Source organism: Pteropus alecto, unplaced genomic scaffold (assembly GCF_000325575.1).
Source record: "Pteropus alecto unplaced genomic scaffold, ASM32557v1 scaffold388, whole genome shotgun sequence".
Lineage (NCBI taxonomy): Eukaryota > Metazoa > Chordata > Mammalia > Chiroptera > Pteropodidae > Pteropus > Pteropus alecto.
The window spans coordinates 853,468-870,631 of record NW_006441398.1 but is presented as its reverse complement, the minus strand read 5'-3'; the positions used below and the strand labels follow the sequence as shown (position 1 = coordinate 870,631).

The window sequence follows — 17,164 nt, the reverse complement described above, 5'->3', positions numbered from 1 at the left end:
TATCACCTTCAAACAGGTCATACATATTGACTTGCTTTTGTCTATTCCTCCTACTTTCCTGTCCCAATGGCTGAAATTTTGTTTACTTTGTTCACTGTTGGGTTTCCAGCGCCTAGAACTGTCCCTGGCACACAGCAGGTGCTTAATAAATGCTGAGTGAATAAAGAAGTGCATGTATGCATGAATGGTGGGGCACACAGTAGATGCCTAATAAATATCTGTTGAGTAAATGAATGTCTTGCCATCAGGGCTTCAGTCCCCAAGCCCCAGGGTGGGACCCAGGTAGGTAGGGAAATCTGGAGAATTTAGGGTCAAGTGGAATGTACTGCCTTGAGCCCCTTTCCTTGGGGGTCACTCCAAGGAGAAGAGTCCATTCCCCTCAGGACTCTTCAAGTGCACATTCTGCCCACTCAGGCCAGGCCCACTGAGTAAGTGATCTTGGATATGACGATAACCCCATCAAAGCCCCTGAGATAGAGACTTTTCTGACACTGTTGGCAAAGAGACCCTTGGCTATTTTCCTACTGATCTGAACATTGGCAGACCATCTGCTGATTCATGGAACGTGGGCAGGAGGGCAGAGCTTAGGGACATGAAGAGATGGGTCCTGACGCTACTATTTGAACCCCTGGATCCAGCCATACCTGAAGCTACCATCCTAAGCATTCCGTACAAGAATTAATCAATTCCTCTTTTTTGGGGTGGGAAGAGTGGTTTGGGTTTCTTGCATCCAAAAGAGGCTCTCCTCCATTCCTATGGATACCCACTCACCGAGGGCTGTGCCGTAGCCAGCAGTGGCCAGTGCACCGGTGTTACAGTGGGTCAGCACGGTCACCTTGCCGCCCTTGGGGGCTGCCCGTTCCAGGAGGTGGTGGGCTCCCAGGTCCCCAATGCTCCGATTGTCTCTGAGGTCTTTCTCCAGCATGTCCTCAGCGTAGCAGATCACTCTGGGTCCAACAAGGGTCTCTTAGCACCAGCCATCATGCCTCCGGCTAGCTCTTCTTTCCTGCCCAATTCTCTTGCTGAAAGCCTCTAACAGCTGTGAGGCCTGGACCCTTCTGTCATTGCCACCTGTCACTCCATTCGCTCATGCAACACAACTGAGCACCTCCTGAGTGCAAAGTGCTGGGGGGTACACAGCAGTGAACAAGACAAAAATCTCCGCCCCTATGGAGCTGATACTGGAGTGGGGGAAGCAGATGATAAACAGTAAAGTGAAGGAAAAAGCAGCAGAGTCAGAAGGATGGGTGGGGTGGGTAGGAGTGGGGATGAGCTGTATGTAACATGTCTGGGAAGACAGAAATCTGAAACCTGAAGGATAGGGCATCTGCTCTGTGGCTATCTGGCCTGCATAAAGGCAAGTGCAAAGGCCCTGAGGCAAGAGCAAGGCCCATGGCGTCAAGGAATATGAGGGTAATGGTGTAGCTGGAGCAGAAGGGGAGTAGGAAGAGGGCAGTGAGCAGATCGGGTCAGGAAACAAAATTCCTCAGAAGAAAAAACCAGGAGAACAAGTTGGCACTGAAGAGAACCTCCAAGAACCGGAGGTAGTGGGGGGCGGGGGAGCTGGGAATGTTCCGGGGAGGCGCAGTCAAGGGAGTGAGTGCCAGGACCTCGGGGCCGGACTGCCTGGGGTCGATTCTCAGCCTTGCTGTGTGGCTTTGTACCAAGCGCGCCATGCCTGTTTTCCATCTATAAAACGGGTAGCTGTGCGCAAAAAATGAGTCAGCGTCCGCTCCAGAGCAGTGCCTAGCACAAGGCCCCCTACCTCTCCCGGACCGTCTCCTCCGTGGCGCCCTCCCGCTCGGCCTCCCGGGCTGCGGCTTCGGCTAGGTCGCGGGCGGCGCGGGCCATATTGACCGCGGTGGGCCGTGCGGTGACCAGGAAGGTCAGTGCGTCGCGCACGAAGGCCACGAGCTCGGCAAGTCCCGGTCCCCCGGCGCCCGCCTGCAGCTCCACGGCGAGGCTGAGGCAGCCCACGAGTGCGATGGCCGGGGCGCCGCGCACCTGGAGGAGAGGGATCCCGGCGTCAGGAGCGCCGAGCTCCGGCACTCCACATCCCCAGGCACGCCGCTGCGCCCTACCTTCATGGCGCGGATGGCCTCCCAGGCCTGGCGCACAGAGCCCACCGCCTCGTAGTGGCTCTGCTGGGGCAGCAGCAGCTGGTCGAGGATCTGCAACGAGCCCCGCGAGTAGCGGATAGCCTCTAGTGGGGGCATAGTACAGCCAACCGGCTCCTGCTACTCTTGCGCGTAAAGGAAGCTGGGCTGAAACGCAAGAGCAGGCTTCCCCCGGAAGCAGGCGCGTGCGCATACCAAACTGGCAGTTTCCCGCTGTCCACGTGGCCCAGCCACCCCCATCCTCCGGTCAAGTTCGGCCAGTTAGCCGCCTCCTCGGAACCATGAAGGTGGCACCATTAACGAGGCACCTTCAGGATGCCAGGCCCTGTGTTTCGCGTCTGGCTGACCAGAGTTAGGGGGTCATAGTATGACCCCCAAATCCCAGGTGGGCACCTTTAGCCTGACTTCTCCAGCCAGAGCGAGTTGCTGGCCATCCTAATAGGGATTCCAAGAACGAACGAACGAACGAACGGGTTCTTACTTCTGCCTTGAGACCTTCCCATCCGCGCAGGGAGCAAGGGCTGGTGGGCTGGGGACAGCCTCTGTGGCCACCACATCCGGATTATTATTCAGCCACAACCTCAGCCCCAGGAGGGTTGGCTCTGTTTTGTTCACAGCTGTACCTCCAGTGGCTAGGATAGTGCACTGCAAGTGCAAATGATCTTCCCTTTACAAGGTTTAGGGGGAGGTAGCAGGCTGAGTCTCCTGGTGTACATGTGCAGCTGTTTTGGGCCATTTTCTGCTGTTTATCAGTTTCCTTCAAAAGAAGCAACTCACTAGGGCCTTTTTCGTGATCTTTCTTAGGGGACAATGAACAGTTCACACCTGCATGGGCACCCCACATGACCCCCAGTCCTGGTCTCCCTGCATGGTTTCTGCTGCCCTTCACGCTCAGTCTGTGCCACCTCCTCTGGGAAGTCTGCCCCGATTGCAGGCTGACCTGAGCCACTACCATGAAACCCTAACCACACTGGGTAAGGGCCATGGCTGTGGTCATAGTTGTAGCCCCAGCAACACCATTTGCTAGTGGCCTGTCAAGCTTGGTTGGGTGGCGGGGTAGGGGAGGGGGACAGCCCCTGGGCCCATCTAGTAACCCGAGGCAGGGGCAAAGAAACAGGGCTTTAATTTCGGGGGTCCTACAAGGCACACACATCGTCTCCAGGACCCAATAAATAACAACTCCATCACTGCGGAAAGGCGAGGTCTGGGGAGGGGGCGGTGTCTAAGCTTTCCAAGGGCTGGTGGGCGAGTCAGGCTACAGTCTGTGAGGGGCCCCCTGCACGTGCCTCGGCCTCTGGAGGGGGTCCAGTTGCCATGCTCACTCACTCGCTCTCTGAGTCTGAGTAGTCAGCCACGAGGGAGGACCTGAGGGTACATGGCTGTGGCATGTCTGGAGGGACAGGTGCCTCCTGAGAGGAGCCTGGTGGGGACTGGGGCCTGTCCTGAGAGCTCCCATCCTGTCCCTGAGGCCTGCTGGTCTTGGAGGTCTTGGCTATGTCCTGAGAGCAGTCTCGAGGGGATGTGGGCCTGTCCTGGGTGGTGCCCTCTGACACCCATGGGTCCCCAGACTTGGGGGTGTCGGCCAGATGCTGGGGGCTCTCTGAGACCTCCCGGGAAGGCCTTCGCACGATACCCAGGTTCCCCACGGTGATGGGGGAGCCGGGAGGCACAGATCTGCGGTTCTGGGCCAGCTTCTTCAGGACGCTGCTGGCTTTGCTGCTGCTGCTGCTGCTGGCACCAGGTCCCAAGGCTGAGGGGAACCAGGAACGGCTGATGATCTCTGTCCGCTTGAGTTTCTGCTTGTCCTCGTATGCTGGGGAGAGGCAGAGAAGGGGGATGGAGGTCCAGAGCCACCCCCTGCCTGGATCTGCCATGGTCCATTCACAGCTGGGACCCCCAACTACCCCCACCCTAAGCCTGTGCCCACCATCCCCACGCACAGTCCAGGGTGTGGAACGTGAGCAGGGCGGCCAGTTTGCGGTCGTCCTCTGTCTCGGGCACCAGTGGGATGGCCAAGCTCGCTTTAGCCTGCAGCGCCTGGTCTCTCTCCTCCTCCTCCTGCAGGGCTTTTTTCTTTTCCTGTTGAGGGAAGGGATGGTGGGTGTCAAAGCTCTGCCTCCTCCATGCCCACTGACCCCGGGGGCATCGCTCCAGATCTCCTGGTCTGCATTTCCTCCTTTCTAAGCTTGTGGGAGAAAAAGAGTCTCAAATAATAGCCAGGGCACAGAAGATGCTTAACAAATAAGAGGAGCAATCAATCGTCATTAATACGTCATTAATCATAATTAACACCACTGTTCAGTTCTTCATTCATTCATTCCACAATTATTTACAGCATGCCCATCTTGTCCTACGCCTTGTTCTAGACACTGGGAACACAGCAGAGAGCAGACAAAATCCCTTTCCCTCATGGAGGTCGTGACATTCTAGTGGGCGAGAAAGGTAACAGTAGTCAGGAGAAAAAGAATGCTGGGAAGCGGGCAGGGCGTGGGTAGGGCTCAACGTTAAATATGACCTGGGATGGAGAGGAGGGTCAGGGACTGTCTCTCTGAGACCATGTTTGAGAAAAGACATCTGAATGAGGGAGCCATGTGGGTATCTGGTAGAAAACTGTTCTAAGGTGGGAAAACAGCCTGTGCAAAAGCCATCCTAATAGGGATTCCAAGAACAAACGAGGCAGAAGCATGCTTGGAGTGGCTGAGGGACAGGGAGGCCAGTGTGGCTAGAGCACAGTGAGTGAGGGGAAAGAGGAGTTCATTCAAGCCCACAGAGTGACTATGGCTTCTACTTCATGTTAGTGGGAGCCACAGAGGGTTCTGAGCAGAGGGGCAAGGTGATCCGACTCAGGTGTTCAGATACCCCCTGGTGGCTGTGGCGGGTGGGAGGGTGAATGCATGGAAACCAGGCCAAGGGACTGTGCTGGTCCAGGCAGGAGATGATGAGGGCAGTGGAAGTAGCCAGATACTAGACATCATCTGAAGGTAGAGGCTGACAGCATTACTAAGAGGAGATGGGGAGGGGGAATCAGGGCCAATTTCAGGCTTTGGGGACTTGGTACATGGGAGGACAGGTGCCTTCTTTATCCAGAAGGGAGGATGTAGGCAGGGGAAGTTAGGGACTGATGTGGGTTCCTTGGGATGTTATGTTTGAGGGTCCTTAGACCTCCCATGTGGAGACACCCAGAAGGCAGGGGGCACATAGCTCAGGGCACAGGCCTGGCTGAAGAAATACACTTTCAGTACAAATAATTAGTAAGAAAACGAGTAATTTTACTGCTAATAATAATGACCATGGAATAATCAGAAAAGGAGACAGGAAGATATGGGAGCTATAGGGTAGCCCGTGGAGTCGCCCAAGATGCTCCTGCCTGGGCTATTTGCAGTGTCCAGGGGTACAGGCCACCCCACAATGCAAGAGAAGAGGGAGAAGATGCTCACAGCCCGCAGGACTTAACAGTGCCCTGCCAGACGTCTGTGAGGGTGATAAACCTGTCTATATTACACTCATTTGAACCCCAACTCTCTGTGACATAGCTTCACCAAGTATTTCTGGCACATCTTCAGTAGCCATTGTGGTCACTGACTGTAACACCCCCAGGGTGTCCTTGAATCAGGATCAAGACACACAGGGTGTGAGTTGGCATCTACACCTGCGCCCTCAGTGACTCTCCACGCGGGCACAAGCGTCTTGCACAAGGAAGCACAGACTGAAACATGTACTATTACATTTTTTTAATAAATGAATGATTTTCCCTTTTTTTCTATCACAGAGCACAGCAGGGATGATTTTAGAAATTATTTGGGGGCGGGTGGATAATATCTGGATTTCATTTTGGGATGGTCAAGGGGGCCCATGAAATGTGTGTGTGTTGGGAGCTGAGTAGTAGGTCGGTGTCCTGTGGGCCTCCACCCGAGGTCCACAGCAGGACCAGACCTCACTGTACCCCAGCTTGAGGTTCCCCACAGGAAGGGGCTACGTGCTTAGTAACAGCCGCTGGGCTAGGTGCCTCCCATGGGCACTGTAACATCCCCACAATGCAGATGGGGAGAGGCGCAGAGGGTGAAATAACATGCCTACAGCTAGGATGTGGTAGAGTAAGGGCTGGACCCTACAATGTTGGCGACACCAGGTGCCCCCTGACCGCCTGTGGTCCTGACCCCAGGCCAGAGCCCACTCACCCGGAACCTTTTCCGTAGCATGCTGTTGAGGGCGAAGTCATCCTTCCAGGCGCTCTGGGCCTCCTGGATGTGGCTCAGGGTGGGGAGGGCCTTCCTGAGCGTGCTCCGGTCGGCCTCTCCATGCTCCAGGCGGAACATGGCATCTGTCTCCAGCTTCTGCTTCTTCTCATGCTCTGCAAGGGTGAGAGTGTGGCTGGGCCTTCGAGGCCCTGGCTCAGCCTCAGAGTGGGGTCAGGGATGGCTTCACAGCTGCCCGCGGCGCTCACCTGTCGTCAGCACCTGCTCATTGTCTGCCATGTCCCAGCGCTCCTCCTTGCGCTGGGCGCCACTCACAATCACATAGTCACAGTTGGCAGGGTCTGTCTGCATCTCGATGTAGTTGACGCAGAGGTGGCATTTCATCCGGAACCTGGGTGGTGGGCAGAAATCAGACTCCCCCAGGCTACCTTGTGACCCCTGCCTGCTTCTTTCCACCTGTGTGTCATTCAACAAGTGTTCACTGAGCACCTACTACATGTCAGGCACCGTATCTAGGGTTATGGCCATGGGGAAGACAGATGTGATCCTGTCACTCCAGAACTGACCTTCTGTCTAGAGTTTGCTTGTTCATTCATTCATTCATTCACTCACTCACCAAAATCTCCTGAGCTAGGCTTCTCTGCAGCAGGCTTGGCACCAGCTGCCATGGATATGGCAGTGAATCCAGCCAACCTGCTCTTAGAAGAACTAACATTTTAGCAGGGGCCATGTGGGCAGCAAAGGCACAAGCAATCACAGTGTCTGGTGGTGCTCACCACTTTAGAAGAGGCCTGAGAAGCAGTGTTGGAGTAGAAATCTGAGGTGAGGGATGGAGCCTCGTAGATGTCTGGGGAAGACTAGTGTTCTAGGCAGAGGACAGAGGTTGGGAGCCTCTGTAGGGTGATGGACAGTAAGGAGGCCACGTGGCTGGGGTAGAGTGAGTGAGGGGGAGAATGGGAGGAGGTGAGGGCAGGCAGAGGGCAGAGCAGAGTGGGTGGGGCCTTGTGGGCCATGGGGAGGACTTAGGCTTTTCCTCTGAGGAAGGTGGGAGCCATGGAAGATCCTAGGCAGAGGAATGTGTCCTGATTGACAGACCAGGATGGTTTCCAGGACAAGCCTACGGGGAATAGCCATCAAGAAGAGGGTACAAGCTCTGCTCCCACTCAGATTCCTTTGTAGCCCATTCACCCTGTGGCCACCCATGTCCCTGAGACACCTGCCAGGCTGCTTCTACCTGTAGATCGGGGTCGTGTAGTAATTGCCAACCTTCTTCTTTTCTGCATTGTAACGAACACCTGGATGGAGAGGGAGAGAGTGGAGGCTTGAGCTCAGGCCACCCCGGTGTCTTTTCCCTGGATGGGAGGCAGACAGGGTGGTATTCTGCTCCCCTGCAAGGGAGGCACCGTAGGAGGGCACTGAAATTCAAGGGAGGGCAGAACCATGTTCAGGCTGTGTGACACGTGCTCCGGCCACAGAAGAGGGTGGGCGGAAGCTGGATAGCTTGGGTTCGAATCCTGACTCCATCATCAACCAGCTGTGAGCGCTCAGGCCAGCAGCCTCACCACTCTGGCCTCAGTTTCCCCATTTATGTAATAGGGATGATTATAACATCTACTACACAGGGCTGCTGTGAGAACTATAGGAGTTAAAAATACACATGATTGCTTAGAACAGGGCCTGGCTCAGCAAGCTCTCAAAAAGGGTTGGGTTTATTATTTTTCTAAGAGAATGTATAGGTTTTTTAAAAAATTATTTTGCTGGTTAGATGATACATATTCTTGACTCTGTCTGATGTTGCTCATCAGCGGAAAAAGAAGAAACTAGAAAAACAGCTTGGGCCAACAGGTGGTGTGGCCTGGCTCGGGTTTTCCTTCCCTGGGTGGCTGCTTCCATTCATGGGCCTGAGGGTGACCAACGTGTGGAGTCAGGCCAAGCCCCACTTTTTGTCCTCTGAGTGCCTAGTGGCCTCTAGGGCAGATGCCCTTGGCTGGGCCAATCAGGAGGACGTGATGGGGGCTCCCTCGTCGTCCTCAGCAGTGCGATGGCCTGGCCTCCACCTCTTGCATTTCCTCAGCCCCCATGAGAAGGACTGGACCCTCCGGCTGAGGCACCAGCTTCTGTTACAGAGTGAGCTGCCGCCCTGGCTCAAGCACTGCGTGAGGAGCTGAGGGGTACACTGTGAAAACCCCAGAGGAGGAAACGAAGTTGGGAGGGTTGAGTCACCAGCCTGAGGTCTCACCACTGCTGAGCATGGCCTTGGACCCATGCCTGCCTGTCTGTTTATCTGTGCACCTGTGGCATAGTCAGGAGTCTGAATGCTAACAGTAACTGCATAAAGACAGTGACAGCAGCAGATTGAGCCTTCCTATATGCCATGTACTGTATGCTAAACACTTTATATGTCACACAGGTGGACATTCAAACCATCTGAATTTTACAGATGGGTAAACTGAAGCACACAGAGGCTCAGCTGCTTGCCCTGGCTCTCCCAGCTAGGAAGCAAACCCAGAGCCCAGCCTCTTCACTGCTCTCTGCAAGGAAGCATCTGCAGCCCACCAGTCACTTGGGGCGCCATCTCCCCTTCCCCTGACTCCTGATTAGCAGGCCCTGGTGGAGACAACGCTGGCGGTTATGGGGTTTCAGTGTCTGCGAAACTGAATGGTGGGTGCGTGGGAACAGGGGTGGGCAGACGCTTACCCATGCCGATGTGGTTCTTGCAGCCATCACACCAGATGTTATATGGCATCTCAAATCTAAACAAACAGAAAACAGCTTATCTGCCCCTGTCCACTGGGCTCTTCCTTGGTCTCCATATCCCAAACTGCAGCCACAGCTGCACTGCAAAGGGTGCACACACGGGGAGGATAGAGAATGGTGGGCGAACTGTTCCCATGGCCGGCCCTGTCCCAGCCTGCTGCTCTCCAGCTGGCTGACCCAGTCTGGGGGGAGTCGCTGTGGGCGCTGCCATGTCTTCCATGTCTCACCACGGCAGCTAAACAGCCTGGAACAGAGGAGGAAGCAGGCCGTAGGGAGCACTGCTGTCTATTTGAATTAGTCAAGTGGCTGTATGTACCGTCACTGGATATTTTTTTACAGTTCTATATATAACATGTGATTCTGGTTTTCCTTGAATGGCAGTGATAGAGCTTCTCTTTTAACATAAAACCTTAAGTAAAAAATAATGAGGTGAATTAAAGACACTGCACAGAGTGGGTGAGAGCTTGGCTACCAGCGTGGACGGGGTGGCGCACACAGGTGGGCTTGGTCGGCTCTGGAGCGCGGACACACAGAGGGAGTCCTGAGGTGACCTTCAGCCCTGTGCCTCTCGAGGCCACAGCTGGGACTTGTTCTTGACTCCTTTTCTATAGAAGCTCCCACCTCTGATGATTATGTCACTGGAGCCTCTGCTTAGGTCCTGGGTGGACACTAGAGACTGAGGTATGAGTTTATGAGTTCACGAGGCAGAGAAAGAAAGAGTAAAGGGTTTGCCCTTCCCAGGGACACACGGATGGCTTCTGCTTCCTGCCACGGAGCACTGGCAAGAAACAAGAGAACCCCAAGGGAGGGGCCATCATCCTGGCTCAACTGCAGTAATGGCTGTGACTCTATCCTCCCCATATCTGTGCCCTCTGCAGTGAGACTCTGCAGCAGTTCCTGTCCCATGCCCCGCATCACAACTTGTTTTGAAAAATCAATGCGACAGAGTGGTGGTGCACCTCTGCTCTCTTTTGGAACCTGATGCTGTCATACGAACAAGCCCAGGCTGGCCGGCTGGAGGATGAGACTCATGGTGCAGAGCCCAGTCATGCCAGCCAAGGCCATGCTGGACCAGCCAGTCCCCAGTCAGCAGACTCCCAAACACGCGAGAGAGCCTGGCCCAGGTCAGCCAAGCCAGCCCGAGCCAGCAGACTTATGAGCAATAATACGTGCTTACCATTTTGTTGCGTGGCAACAGCTGACTGATACGGTGACTTTCTGCTTTACAGAGTTAGGACCCTATAGCACTGGGCATATCATTGCCTTGAATTCTCCTTGAGATCGAGGCCAGGTGACACAAGGGACAGGTATCCTTAGGCCTTACCTGATGATGAGGATGCCCTGGGACAGCTTCCGAGCCCGCTCCCGGAGTGGGTGGCTTTTGTGGTATCGGTTGAGAGAGCCATGCTGTGCAGAAAGGAGGGACAAGGTTAGCACTCCTGGCCAGGGCAAGCTCGTGCTCTCACATGGGCCGAGAGGTCTCTTTCTTATGACCTACCGGGGGTGTTCACAGCAAGATGGAAGGCACAGAGGCCCTGGTGAAGCCAGTGGGACGCAGGAATACATGAGTTCGAATCTTTTCTCTCCCACTTAGGGACTGAAAGTCACCTGGCCCTGGGTAGTGACCTCACCTTTTGCCTTTCTGAGACTGTTTACCCTGTCAACTAGACTGTAATTACCTCCAGGTGCTGTGGGGGAGAATTAGGTGAGATGACAATATTGGCAAATGTTTACTGGGTATTTTATGTATGTCATCTAATTTTAATCCCCTAACAATTCTGTGAGGACAGGTTGTTTTATTTCCTTTGACATATGGAGAAACTACGGCATAGAGAGGCTGAACCATGTGCCGGGGCCATGAAGCCAGGATGCACTGATTCATTCAGGCCTTACTGAGTGCCTACAGTGTGGTGACACAGCTGTGAACAAGGCAGATGACTGTCCTTGACCTAGTGGACTGAATGTTCTATAGGGGGATACGGACAATACCCAAGTATATGGACAATGCATCAAGGACTTACAAAGGCTATGAGGAGAAATAAAGTACTAGGTGATGAGATAGAGAACGAGACAGGGTTCAGGGAGGTCCTCTGTGAGAAGAGACCTAAAGGCAGGAAAAGAGCCTTGTGGTTAAAAAGAGTAAGAGGTTCCAGGCAGAGGGAACATCAGAGGGTACGAGGAGGCCGGAGGAGCCGGAGCCAGGAGAGCACGGGGATCTGACCTAGAGCAAGTGCTGGATCCCATCTTGAACTCTGCTGGAAACACATCAAGCTGGGCGCAGAGTACAAGGTCACTAACAAGAGCCACGGCTACCACTGGGAATAAAGACTGCCCTGAGACTCATGTGAAAAGTGCCAGGCAGAGAGACCTCAGGGTCGCCCATGCTTCTGCAGTGTGGCTCTGACCTGGACGAGGTGCCTATGGCCCCTGCCCTGTGGGGTCTCTTTGCCGTCATGGACACGGAGAAGGGAGCCTGCCCCTTACCTTTTCAGGGTTGAAATCCGGAGGGTAGTACTTGTTTACACCTTTCCTTTCACCCTGGAAAGCAGAAAAGAGACGTGACTTAGAGAGGGTCCCAAAGAAGACCTAGTTGCGCAACCTCAACGGGCGGGGACTTGGATGAGGAAGACTGAGGGACATCACAGAGGATGGCCCTGGGTTCCATGCCTAATCGGGAACTGGCGACCTGGGAGAAAACCCACTATCATTGTCGAGGAAAATTCCATGAGGGTTTGACTCTCTTAGAGCAATGGCTTTCAGTTTTTTTTTTTTTTTCTTCCAGTTTTTGTTTTGGACCATGATGTATAATAAGACATATTTAACATTGCAAATGGTGCAAATATACTCATAATACATCAAGGCACAGGTTCCATGAACGAACACTTACCCTGGCTGGGAGTCTCTTTTTAAATGTTGACAACCACTCGCTGAGTTGACTGAACGACCCACCAAAGCAGTGGGTCTCAAACTGGGCTGCACATTATAACCACCTGAGGAGTTTCTAAAATACTGAGAACTGGATCCACTCCCAGAAAACTCCTGACAGAGGACCTGCTCTGGGGAGTGGTGCCTGGACACTGGGCTTATAAAAAGTAACCTGGAAAACATGTGTTTAAACAAATCCTTGTATACACAAGTTCACAGCAATATTATTCACAAGTAAACACAAGTAAACATGTGTTTAAACAAATCCTTGTATACACAAGTTCACAGCAATATTATTCACAACAGCTAAAAGGTAAAAACAATGCAATGCCCATCAATGGATAAATGGGTAAACAAAATGTGGTCCATCCATCCAATGGAATATTATTCCGCCATAAAAAGGAACGAAGCTCTGACACATGCGAACACATGGATGAACCTTAAAGACGTTGTTAAGTGAAAGAAGCCACAAAAGGCCACATGGTGTCTGAGTCCATGCATATGAAATATCCAAAACAGGCAAATCCAGACAGGAAGCATATTGGTGGGTGCCAGGGGCTTGAGCAGGGGGATGGGGAGTGAGTGCTAATGGGGACAGAGTTTCCTTTTGGGGTGACAGAAATGTTTTGGAACTAGAAAGAGGCGATGGTTGCGAAACATTATGAATGTGCTAGATGCTACAGAATCATACATTTTAAAGTGGTTAATTTTATGTTATGTGAATTTCATCTCATTAAAAAAAATCAAAACAGAAAAAAGCTTCCTGGGTGATTTTAGTGTGTAGCTAAATTTGAGAACCACTGCACCAAAAGATCATATATCCAGACTTTGAAAACACTATCTTAGAGCTCGGAGGTTGGGAGGGGACTTTAGGGGATGAAGGGGCTACTGCGGGGGTTGATGAAGATCAGAAGAGAACCCCAAGGAACACAAGCCAGTCTACTCACCATCTTGGAAACTGCCTACTGGTCCTCACCCTCAATGCAGCCAATCTGAAAAGACGACAAAACAGTGTCACCGACTGTGCTGTGTTGACCCATTGCCCAGTCCCACCCTCCTGGGGAGCCTGGCGGAGGGTCCTCAGCTTCCCTGCAAAGATGCGACTCAGAGAGCCTTCTTCCGGGTGGAGGAGGCATCCAAAGGGCGGCATTTGTCTGTTCTGAGACAGTCCTTTCCACTCTCCATCCAACATATATTCATAGTTGACATTTCTCTCCCCTCTGCAGCCTCCACCACAGCTCACCTGGACAAGGGCAGTCACCCCTCTCTGGTCTCTGCCCTTGACTCCTACTGTCTGTTCTTCCTACAGGGGCCAGGAGGATCTCTTAACAAACAAATCTGAAACATTGCTCTCCTGCTTAAATCCCTCTGGTGATTCCCATTGCTTTGAGAATCATGTCAAATTTTTCCACGTGGCCTATGAGGCCCGGGCCTCCCTCTCACCCCTCTCCCTTGTGCTCACTCTGTTCCAGTCACAGTGGCTTCCTGGATGCCTTCAGAGGCTCAGCAGGTACAGGTCAACTGCCCTGAATGCTCCTCCACCATCTGCCTGGTCTTTGTCATAGGTCTTAGCTCAAAGATCACCTCTGTCAGAGGCCTTGTCCAACCACCTGATCTAAGTCACTTATCCCCTAGAGTTCCTATCACATCACTGTGTCTCGTTTACTTGTCTACACTGTCTCCTCCGCCCAGTCTCACCACGCGGTGTCTCTTGCACCTAGGACAATGCCTGGCCTTTGATAAATGCTGAGGGATGAACCACTAGTGACTGATTGAGGTTCTATAAGAATCAGTGCAGGTGACGCAGGTATCAAATGCAGGGACTCCTTAAAATGGGAGTGGAACATCCCCTGCCCCCTGCATGTTTGGAGGACTTTCAGGTCAAATTAAAGAAAGTTCTACTTTAAAGAGAGACACTATGAGTAAGTGAAAGGTATTCTAGAATGGGGATTGGCACATTTTCTGTTAAAGGACATAAAGTAAATAATCCTAGCTTTGTGGACCAGACTGTCTCTGAACAGCTCAACTCTGCCCATCATAGCTAGAAAGCAGCTATAGACAATATGTAAATGAATGGGTGTGGCTGTACTCCAATTAAACTTTGGAGACACTGAAATTTGCATTCCACATGATTGTCACCTGTCACAAAATAGTATTCTCCTTTTGATTTTCCTCCATTTAAGACATTAATACCACTTTTAGCTGGTGGTCTATAAAAGATCAGGAGGCAGGCTGGTTTTTGGCTTGTAGGTATAGTCTGCTGGCTTCCTGTGCAAGACAGGAAGCTTGATCAAATTGTTCGTGCCAATTTCATTGTGCGCTCACAGTTACTGTGGCAGGCACTGCACTGAGTCTGACATCATTGCCTCATTTATTCTGTATTATGCACTATGATCTCCAGTTGACATGGGGGCTTAAGTAACTTGCCCAAGATAAGAAGCTGATGGGGAGGCAGAGCTGGGGTGCAAAACCCCAGATGTAAACTGTTTCCATTGCCCATGGAATCTCTTTCCATCTTGGGCCCTCTATCTGTAAAGTGTGCCACAGGATCAGATTTTCCTAAAGTCCCTTCCAACCTAAAAATGCTTTTGCCAACAAAATAGCTAAGTATCCACCCAGGCTTTGGGGTCACAGACCCTTGAGCTTGAATCCCAGCTTTACTTCTCACTCACTAGGTGACCTTGACCAGTGTCTGAGCTTCTCGGAACTTATATTTCCTGACCTGTAAAGAATAGATGAGGGCAATAGGACTGACTTTCTGGGGTTGCTTTGGATGAAAATAACACAGCGGGAACTGCTTGCACACAAGTAAGTACTCCATTTACAGGTCCAGGGGCATCTTAACATGGTTTTACCACCCAGTGAATGGTATAGCTGAGGCTCTAGGGGGAATGTATAGACATTTCTTGTCCTTGGTGTCAAGAGTAATTATAGACTCCATTTGTCCAGGGCATACTCCTTGGTAGCGGCTTGACTTTGTGAGCAAGGTACTTACTCTCTCTGGGCCTCAGTTTGCTCATCTGTAAAATGGGGTTTACAAAAGTATCAACCTGATAGTGCTGCTGTCAAGACTCAGTAATTAAATAAGGATTTCAGAACAGCACTTGACATCGATTTAAACGTCAGTAGTTTTGATTATTTCTCATGTTCACCGTTTTACTAGCGTCATTTAAAAACAATCTTCACCACGGCCCTGAGAGGTAGGAGCTTACTGGTCCAATTTTTCAGATGAGGTAAATCGAAGGGCCCTTCAGGCATAATATGGGCCAGGGCTGAGTCTGGGGTCACGGCCGGAGCCGGGGATTTCGTTCGGCGGTCGTGACGGGATCTGGGCTGGCTCCGGATAGCAGGCTTGCTACTGCAGAACCCCGCGGCCCCCGGCACGCAGTCCCCATCTGGCGGCTCCGAGGTCCGGTGAGGCAGGGGCCTAACCCCCGGTCCTCCCCGGCTTGCCCGCCCCTCCATCAGCCACCACTTACCTGCCCTCCTCCTGACGTCACGCAGCGCCCGTGCCCGGAAGTGGTGCTGGGAACGCAAGGGGGCGTGGCGCACTCCCCGCGTGACGGGGACGCCTGCGTGAGGCGGGGCGAGGAGGTAGCGCCATACTGATAGGCTGAGTGTCGAATACGTCACATGCCGGAGTGGACCAATCCAGGCCCGCCTCTTCCAACAGGGCACACACCACGATGCCCCACCTCCTACCCCGCCCACTCTGCCTGACCCAATCCGAGGCCCGCATCCCTGACAGCGCCCTCCCAGGAGCTCAGTCTCGCCTGCCGAGACCGTGGAGAGTGTGGTTGGGCAAGGTACAACCTGTGCGGGCCAAACCTAACTAGCACCCTGCTTTTGAACGGCTAAGGAGCTAAAACTGTTTTTCCACTTGTAAATAGTTGGGGGAAAAAATCAAAAGAATAACATTTTATGATTTATAAAAATAAGTTCAAATTTTAGTGCCCATAAATAAAATTTTATTGTAATAGAACTAAGTCCGTTTATTTACTTTTTATCTATGGTCTCTTTCCCACTACAATGGCAGAATTGAATGGTTGCAACAGACAATGTATGGACTACAGAGCCTAAAATATTTTCTTTCTGTCCCTTTTACAGAAGAAGTGAGCAAGTCCCTGCCTTAAGAGTCTTCAGAGCAACCTGGTTGTGCTTTCTGTTCAGAGCAGTGGCTTTTGAATTTACTTTTATGCCTTGTATGGCTTAACAGAATCTGTATGTTCATTTGTTCATTCAACAACTGTTTATCAGGCGCCAGGCCTCTGGGGTTCCAGAGTAAAGGACATACCCTTTTTTCATTGATGAGGCAGACATATCAAGTGGCAATTTATCAAGGGCGGTGTGAGAAATGATGACAACCTCGTGCAATTATGATGTTGTGTACCGAATGCTCATTACTTACCAAGGATCATAGTGCTTACTACTAACATGTGTTATCTCAGGGAACGCTGCTCCCAAGAGATGGATATGCTATCATTCCCATTTTGTAGATGAGGAGACAAGCCCAGAGGAGTTAAATAACTGGTTCAAGGTCACACAGCTAGTGAGGGGTGGAGAATTTGACTTCCATCTGCTAATGCTAAAGCTGTTGCCTTAACTTCTGAGCTATACTGGTTGGGTTGTATGCATTAAATGTAAGGGCTATGGGAACTCAGAGGAATCTTTAATGAGGGCGAGGTGTTTGTGAGTAGGCAAGAATGAGGGTCAGTGAGATCCCTGTGAGGGGCGACCCTTGAGCTGGATGAGGAGGAGCAAAGCAGAGGAAGCGGGGAAAGGGCAGAGGCACACTCATGGATCCTGAGCAATGAGATGGAGCTGCTTTCAGCCCCAGTCATCTTGCTTGCAATAGCTGGATTTTGCTCAAGTCCTTGTCTTGCACCCATATAAATAGTGATTGAGAAGCCACAAAATGCCACCTGTGAGTAATATTTTGGGAAGGGGAGTGTAAGAAGCCTTGGCTTTCAAGGGATGTGTAGAACCTCGCTCTTTTTACTCATACACAGGGTAGGTGATGGCATCAAAACATCAGCCTGAGATATGAAGAGATCGTTTTATAATGATTCCAAATGCAGGCCAGTTCCTGTAGGGCTCAGAGAACTGACTTAGGGAGAGGAGAGAAATTAGCCAGACTGGATAGGGTGGCAGGAAGGGACCTGGATTCTA

General features: G+C 52.0%; 2 protein-coding genes across 3 annotated transcripts in view; both read right to left on the bottom strand.

Moving 5' to 3' along the window:
- MRI1 (methylthioribose-1-phosphate isomerase 1) overlaps positions 1-2,306 on the bottom strand; it is a 4,955-nt gene extending 2,649 nt beyond the window's left edge. Inside the window, exons 1-3 of the mRNA XM_006918752.3 lie at positions 2,082-2,306; positions 1,766-2,004; positions 772-947 (exon numbers count right to left, since the gene is read on the bottom strand). Coding sequence (XP_006918814.1) covers positions 772-947; positions 1,766-2,004; positions 2,082-2,216 — 550 coding nt within the window. The 5' untranslated portion in view covers positions 2,217-2,306. The remainder of the gene's footprint in view (positions 1-771; positions 948-1,765; positions 2,005-2,081) is intronic.
- Positions 2,307-2,898: 592 nt separating this feature from the next.
- On the bottom strand, positions 2,899-15,541 carry CCDC130 (coiled-coil domain containing 130). 2 transcript variants are annotated; one of them, XM_006918751.3, is made up of 10 exons: positions 15,475-15,541; positions 12,943-12,987; positions 11,555-11,608; positions 10,395-10,477; positions 9,011-9,066; positions 7,548-7,608; positions 6,562-6,704; positions 6,296-6,468; positions 4,058-4,196; positions 2,899-3,930 (listed from the first exon to the last, which is right to left on the bottom strand). In XM_006918751.3, exons 2-10 carry the CDS (start codon positions 12,943-12,945, stop codon positions 3,440-3,442), a joined length of 1,203 nt encoding a protein of 400 aa, XP_006918813.1. In that variant the 5' UTR covers positions 12,946-12,987; positions 15,475-15,541; the 3' UTR covers positions 2,899-3,439. The 2 variants fall into 2 exon arrangements, with proteins under 2 accessions (XP_006918813.1, XP_015450245.1); XM_015594759.2 differs by lacking the exon at positions 15,475-15,541 and adding an exon at positions 15,208-15,458.
- Positions 15,542-17,164: the final 1,623 nt, after the last annotated feature.